The sequence below is a fragment of the Nelumbo lutea genome, chromosome 4 (assembly GCF_056320005.1).
Source record: "Nelumbo lutea isolate HS-2025 chromosome 4, American lotus-T2T, whole genome shotgun sequence".
Lineage (NCBI taxonomy): Eukaryota > Viridiplantae > Streptophyta > Magnoliopsida > Proteales > Nelumbonaceae > Nelumbo > Nelumbo lutea.
In genome coordinates, this window is record NC_142687.1 from 90,583,066 (window position 1) to 90,590,200 (window position 7,135).

General features: G+C 39.3%; 1 protein-coding gene across 2 annotated transcripts in view; it reads right to left on the reverse strand.

Moving 5' to 3' along the window:
- LOC148861738 (clathrin adaptor complexes medium subunit family protein) overlaps positions 1-6,795 on the reverse strand; it is a 29,794-nt gene extending 22,999 nt beyond the window's left edge. Inside the window, exons 1-3 of one of the 2 annotated variants that reach the window (XR_016113322.1) lie at positions 6,480-6,766; positions 5,987-6,133; positions 5,338-5,649 (exon numbers count right to left, since the gene is read on the reverse strand). Coding sequence is in view for 1 of the 2 variants with exons in the window: in XM_088986398.1 (XP_088842524.1) it covers positions 5,338-5,649; positions 5,987-6,133; positions 6,480-6,544 (524 nt within the window). In the remaining variant the exon portion in view is untranslated. Of the gene's footprint in view, positions 1-5,337; positions 5,650-5,986; positions 6,134-6,479 lie in introns of both variants that reach the window. The other variant, XM_088986398.1, reaches the window with a different exon arrangement.
- Positions 6,796-7,135: the final 340 nt, after the last annotated feature.

Below are 7,135 nucleotides of genomic sequence, written 5' to 3' on the forward strand. Positions count from 1 at the left end.
GGAGACTTGTCCAGGTTCAAGGGGCTAGTCTAAATGATCACTTTGCTAATATGGGAGTGAAACCCAAGGGGGTTGCAGGGACTCCAAGTAGCTCAGGGAAGAAGCCAAAACAAACTAAAGACAAGTGCTGGAAATTGCGTCCTAAGCTCCTATCACTTCAGTTTCAGAAGAAGCCTAATAATAAAAGGGTGGGGAGTGCTAATGTTGCTACCGGTCCAAATAGTGGCAGATACCAAACTGAAGAGATGACGGCTAGTGTGCAGTTAGCAGATTTCCTCACCAAGGACATTCCCAAGGCTAAACTTCAGCATGATACTAGCAAGCTTGGCATGATTGACATCTATGCTCAGCTTGAGGGGGAGTGTAGAGAAGATGGGCCAAATGGCGTTAGTAAATAAATATGTAAAAAGACTGGGCCGAATGGGCTTGTTAAGTAGTATGTTATTTATTTTGTTGTATCTTATTAGCCCTACATCTTTAAGTAGTATGCTATTTATTTTTGTATGTTAATGGGCCTGTTAATCTCTTTTATAAGTTCTTGCTTAGCTGGCCGCCCACTCAAGGGCAGACTTGTAATTAACCCAGTTAATGAATATTAATAAAAGAAGTAGTGAGGAGTGAGTGGAGATTATCAAACTCCTTTTCTCCTATAATCTGAAATATTTTACTATTCTTTTATTGGACTGAATCACATCTTGGTATCAGAGCAGGTCTTCCTCCTCTTTTGGTTTTCTTTTCTTTTCCCATACACCCTTCGATTAGAGGAGTGTAGGGAGAGATAAGTTGTTGATTATTCAGAGAACTTTTTTGCCTAGTTGGTAGAGGGTTTGGAGAGTCAAAATCTAGTTGTAGATTGCCAAGAAAGTGGAGCTGCTTGCCCAAAACCCTAGCCGACTAGACAGCTTCCAATTACATGTTAAAGAGATTGTTTGGGTGTGGTGCTCAAGGCTTGGAGGGCTCCTTTGATCTCCAGAAGTGGGTGACTGCAGTTAGAAGAGGTTTGGGAAGCTTTGGTAGGAGCGGCTACTTCTCTCTTTCTCCCCGAAAGTCGAGTACAGTGAACCCCTAGTTTTGGGACCTTTAGGTGTTCAACTAACCTCAGTTAGGTCTATAAAGATTGAAAACCTTGTTTTTTATTTTGTTTGGTCAATGGAGCAATTTGGAAGTGAGATGAAGTAGGTCCCAGTGTCGGGAGTTGGTCCAATAGATTCCCTTTCCACAGGAGTGACTACAATCAAACTGGTGGAGGGAATAGAGAAAGTGAAGAAAAATCAGCTAATGGAGCAGTTGGCAACAATAAAGGCAGAGTTTGAAAAGTATGGGAGGTTACTGAATCACTTGGAAACCACTATCTCAACATCCAACCCTTCCGACAACACCTCACCATCTGCATTTGCTAACTCAGATACACATGCTTCTGCAAATCATGCTACGATTTCAGGTAATCATAAAATCCCTTGGATTATTGATTCTAGTGCATCGGACCATATGACCAGTTTATCTAACCTTTTTTGTTCATATCGACTCCTCTCAAGTAGAGAGAAGATATCCCTTGTTGATGGGTCTCTTGCTCCCATCTCTGGCAAAGGGGATATCAAGGCCTCTAACACCCTTGTCTTATCCTTTATTCTTCATGTCCCTAGACTTAATACCAACCATTTATCTATTAGTAGCTTGACTAAATCCATGAACTGTAGCATAACCCTTTTTCCTACCCATTGTGTTTTTCAGGACCTAACATATCATAGGACGATTGGGAGTGGCCATAATGGAATATACTTGTTAAACACACCTGATAAGAATCTTGGACAACCTAATGGAGTAGCATTGGAGTCTGTTTTGTTAGAGTCTTTTGATAGAGTCATGTTATGTCATTTACGGTTTAGTCATTTACCTTTTTCTGCTTTGAATCATTTGTTTCCCGATATGTTTAAGGGAATGTCTTTATCGAGTCTTCATTGTAAGTCATGTGAACTTGCAAAGCATTGTAGACATTCTTATTCAGTAAGCAATAAAAGATTTATTTCTCCTTTTCATATTGTGCACTCTAATGTGTGGGGACCATATCATCTACCTACTATGGGGGGTTACAAGTATTTTATCCTCTTCATTGATGATTAGTCTCGTTAAACTTGGATTTACCTCATGAGACATCGGGATGAAGTTCCAACCATTGTGCAAGTTTCATGAACTTATTCTTACTCAATTTAACACCTAGATCAAAATACTCTACCTTAGCCTTTTCTTTCCGGATGAGGATCTCTTTTCGCCTTCTCAAGTTCTGGGTTTCAAAACTCCATTTAGCCTTCTCTTTCCGGATGAGGATCTCTTTTCTCTTCATCTCTAAGTTTCTTGGTGCACCTGCTATGTACATATTGTTTTGATTCGGGTTCATGGCACCAATTTTGTCTCTAGGGATGTCACATTTGTTGAGTCTACTCCTTTCTTTAGTGTTTCTCCCGAGGGGGAGCATTCTGAGGAGCCATTTGCTCTGTCCCCAGTTGTTCCCCATTTCCCCTTCTAGTTCCCTTCGAGTCTTCTGTTGAGCTATCTTTCTCTACTGCTTCTCCTTCCATTGGCTCTACCTCTCATGTTCTTGCTCCTCATCCAAATCACCCTCCTAGTTTTCACTCACATCCCATTGTTCAAAGGTGGTATCAAAAACGAAGATTCAAGCATGGGTAAGTTGTTTCCACTCCTTCAATAGAACCTCTGGGCTCTTGCACCTCCCATCACTTCAAAGGTAACAAGTCAGCCTTCATCTAACCCTTCTGCTACCTTCCCAGACCTTGACTTTCCTATTGCCCTTCGCAAAGGCAAGCGAAAGTGTACAACACATTGTATCTCCAAACACCTGCCCTATAGCCTTCTATCCCCTACCTACTACTCTTTTCTTGCCTCTGTTTCCACCCATGTGATTCCTAGGTCTACCAAAAGCCCTATCCAAACCTAAATGGAGGGATGCTATGATGGCTGAACTAGATGCTTTGCATAAGAACCATACCTGGGATATTGTGGATTTGCTTGATGGGAAGGAACCAATGGGTTCTAAATGGGTGTTCACCATTAAGTATCATTTCGATGGCACCATTGAGAGATTTATTAAGGCTAGATTGGTTGCTAAAGGCTACACTCAGACGTATGACATTGATTACCTTGAGACTTTTGCTCCTGTGACTAAGATGATTTCAGTTCGAGTTTTGTTGTCTCTAACTGGTACTTTTGATTGGCCCCTCCACCAGTTTGATGTTACAAATGCCTTCTTGAATGGAGACCTACATGAAGAGGTCTATATGTCTTTGCCTTCAGGAGTGTATGAAAAGAAAATGTAAGGGAAGGTGTGTAAACTGCAAAAATCCATTTATGGTCTCAAATAGTCTCCTCAAGCATAGTTTGAGAGATTCAGAACTGCCCTTGTCTCCTTTGATTACACACAAACTCAATCTGACCATACTTAGTTTCTAAAAAGAAGTAACTCTTTGGTGACTTTTTTTATTGTTTATTTTGATGACATTGTGGTTATGGGTAATGACACCCAGGAAGTGATTAAGTTTTCTTAACTCTGAATTTGAGATCAAGGATTTAGGAGATCTCAAATATTTCTTGGGAATTGAAGTTGCTAGATCTAAGGATAGTATCTTCATTTCTCAACGCAAGTATGTTCTTGACCTCCTTGTAGAGACCAAACTTGGTGTCAAACTGGTTTCCACCCCTATAGACCTCAATCATAAGCTCCCTGCTACTGATGGTGAACTATTGTCTGATAGGGGAGTGTTTCATAGACTGCTAGTTAAGTAGTTATATATTTGCATGACTCGACCAGATATTTCCTATGCAGAGAGTGTTATTAGTCAATTTATGCATTCTCCCAAAGATACACATTTGGCTGCTGTAGAAAGAGTTTTGTGTTACTTGAAAGGCACTCCAAGAAAAAGTATTCTGTTTGCGAAGCATGGACACACGAAGTTAGAGGCATACACTAATGCTGACTAGGCTGGATGTATTGATGATAGGAGATCCACCTCAGGATATTGTGCTTTGGTGGTAGAGAACATTGTCTCATGGAATAAGAAAATGTCTATAGTAACCAGATCCTCAGCTGAAGCAGAGTACAAGGCAATGGCACATGGAGTGTCAGAATTACTGTGGTAGAGATCACTTTTGGAAGAGTTGGGTATTGACTATGAAAAACCAATGATGTTCTACTGTGACAACCAGGCAGCTATCAACATTGCACATAATCCTATTTAACATGACAAAACTAAGCACATGGAGGTTGATAGACATTTTATACGGGAGAGAGTTGCTTCAGGGGAAGTTTGCTTGCCATTTATCTCTTCTTAAGAGCAGTTGGTCGATGTTTTGACCAAAGGTGCTCCAAAAGGGAAGCTGACACACTATATAAGCAAGTTGGGCATGATTGAAATCTATGCTCAGCTTGTGGGGGAGTGTAGAGAGACTATGTCGAATGGGCCCTAGTATCTGTTTTTATGTTTAAGTAGTATGTTATTTGTTTTGTACGTTATTGGACCTGTTAATCTCTTTTATAAGTTCTTTTAAAGTTCTTGTTTATCTGGCTGCCCACTTAAGGGCAGACTTGTAATTAACCCAATTAATAAAGATTAATAAAAGAATTAGTGAGGTGTGAGTGGAGATTATAGAAATCCTTTCTCCCTTCTTCTCCATCTTCTTCTTCTTCTTTTCTCCTATAATCTGAAATATTTTACTATTCTTTTATTGGACTGAAATTAGTTAATAAAGAAATGGAATTTGGCACGTCGTTGGGCTTGTTCTTTGGGAGGTGAGAGATTTGCTAGGAAAGTCTTTGAAGCTTTTGAGAGGAATAGGAAGGAAAAAGTATGAGGAAAGCTTCTGATTTGTTATGGGAGAAATATGGATGAGGAAGGTTTGGAAGAGTTTGGAGTGGTGGAAGATTAATTTGGCCAATTGATTTCGATTTGTTTTATTCTGTTATTGATGTTGTGTTGGGTGGTTTCTAGGTGTTGCCTTAACACCTAACCGGTTTGTAATTTTCTTTTTCCTTTTAATTATAAAAAAAAAAAAAAGCCTATCAAAGACTAATAGTAATCATGAAATGAAAGATAAATGGAACAAAAAAGGAACAAAACAGAATTTATCAATATTTTTCTTTTGATAAATGAACAGAATTTATCAATATTCTGAAATCCATTATAAAGTATAAACTATTAATATTATATGAGCTAAATAAAACACCGAGTATGATATCATGAGATTCTCTCTTTTTTCTTTCTTTCTCTTATTCTGTTGATTTTTAATGATAATAATCAAATCAACATCTCCAAAAACTTACCTTACCCTGTAATGCATGGAAGATCAAAGAGGAGTGCTGATAAGCTTTCTTCTATTCCAATGGAATTTCCACAATCAGATCTTCTACACATCCTTTCATATGCTTTTAAGTGCTGGGGTTCAACTAAAGGCAATACAAGAATATAATAATGGCCTTTTACATGCAAAACCAACGGCCACAATAAAAACTTCACTCCGTCCTCTTCTTTACTAATAAAAAGGCTGATAATATGACGTGTAATAGGGTCATCAACCCAGGAATCTGAACCTTCAACTGACTGGGTCACACGTATGCCAAAACCACGGGCAGAACCCTCTCTGCACATAAAGCCATACCACTAATTATCAATTTATGAAAGCAGGAACTCTAAATGCAAATAGAATAAAATTAAAAGTTGTTTCTAACACTAACATATACTTTGTTGGTTCAGCCACTTGCTAATGCAACATAAAATAAATATAGACACTTGAAAATAAATAGCTATACAATTTTAGAGTGGTTCTATGTTGTTGAGGAACCGAAGCATAGGGTTTTGTTCCTGTATGCCATTGCCAGGTCAATTGACAATCAAACAACACCGCCAACCAACCAACACAACTAAAAGAAAAGAAAAAAAATAGAAGAAATCACTTTAATGAAAGATCTCCTGCCAACCTCTTTTTCCTCTCTAGGAAAGCAGCAGCTAACTCTGAATCAGTTGGAAGCAACGGCAACACAATGGAATTCAAATTATCCCCACTAGAGCTCTCGTTCTCTCGCTTGCAAGCTAATCGCCACTGCTTCTCAACTACCGGAAACCTCCTGATCAGAAAAATCAAACAAATGAGTAGAAATAAAAAATAAATAAATAAATAAATAAATACAAGGAAATTGGCCCAAGAAAACAGAGCTCCACGTTGAAAACCCTTGCATACGAGAACATTTGGTATCGGAAAACGAAAAACAGGAAAAAAACAGTACACAATAGTGCTACTTAAAGTTGAAACAACAGACTATCAACAAGTTCGAATAAGAAATCCAAATTCCACATGCAGAAACTATCTCGTGAGTTCAGAAACCTCAGATCCGACAGGAGAACGAACAAGAAAGCACTAGAATTCTCCATCTCTATAACGAGAACGGAAAATCCAGCTCGAAAATCAAGTACCTGGAGAAGACGATGGTGTCTTGATTGTTGAGGATCCAGAGAGCCCTGATGCGGCAGCCAGTCATTGCTTCTCCGAAAACTGGTTTTGTGATTTCAAAATTGAGAGATCAAAAGCAACAACAACAGATTGAATGTCGTTGTCGCGTCTTCGGATCGATCAACGAGGCTAGGCAAATTCCACAGCGAAGGCCGGCAAGAGAGCCGAGACCGCCGATAGTCCGGGGCCAAACTGCGGCTTCTTCACACCCTCTTACGCGCCAACAAGCATACATGACACATAGATCCCCTAAAGCCCTCGACCTGGTTTTTAAGTCCCACCGGTTGACAATGGGCCTTATATATATTACGACCCAATTCGGCCCAATGCAACCCTGACCCGGTTCACCCGAACACGAATCCAGATTTGGAAATTGGAATTAGGAATTAGGATCCAGTATCCGTTCCTATGCCCTTTATACTGGATCGAATTCAGATCGGGGATACATCCGAATCTAATACAAGTATCCGAGAGATACCAAATAGATCCAATATCTGATGGATATATAAAACAGGTTCCATTCATGGACACATCTGGAGATCTGATTCAATTCAAACCTCAAAGCCCAAGAAATCAAATATGAAACAAAATTGGATCATACAATATGCAAATTCAAAAC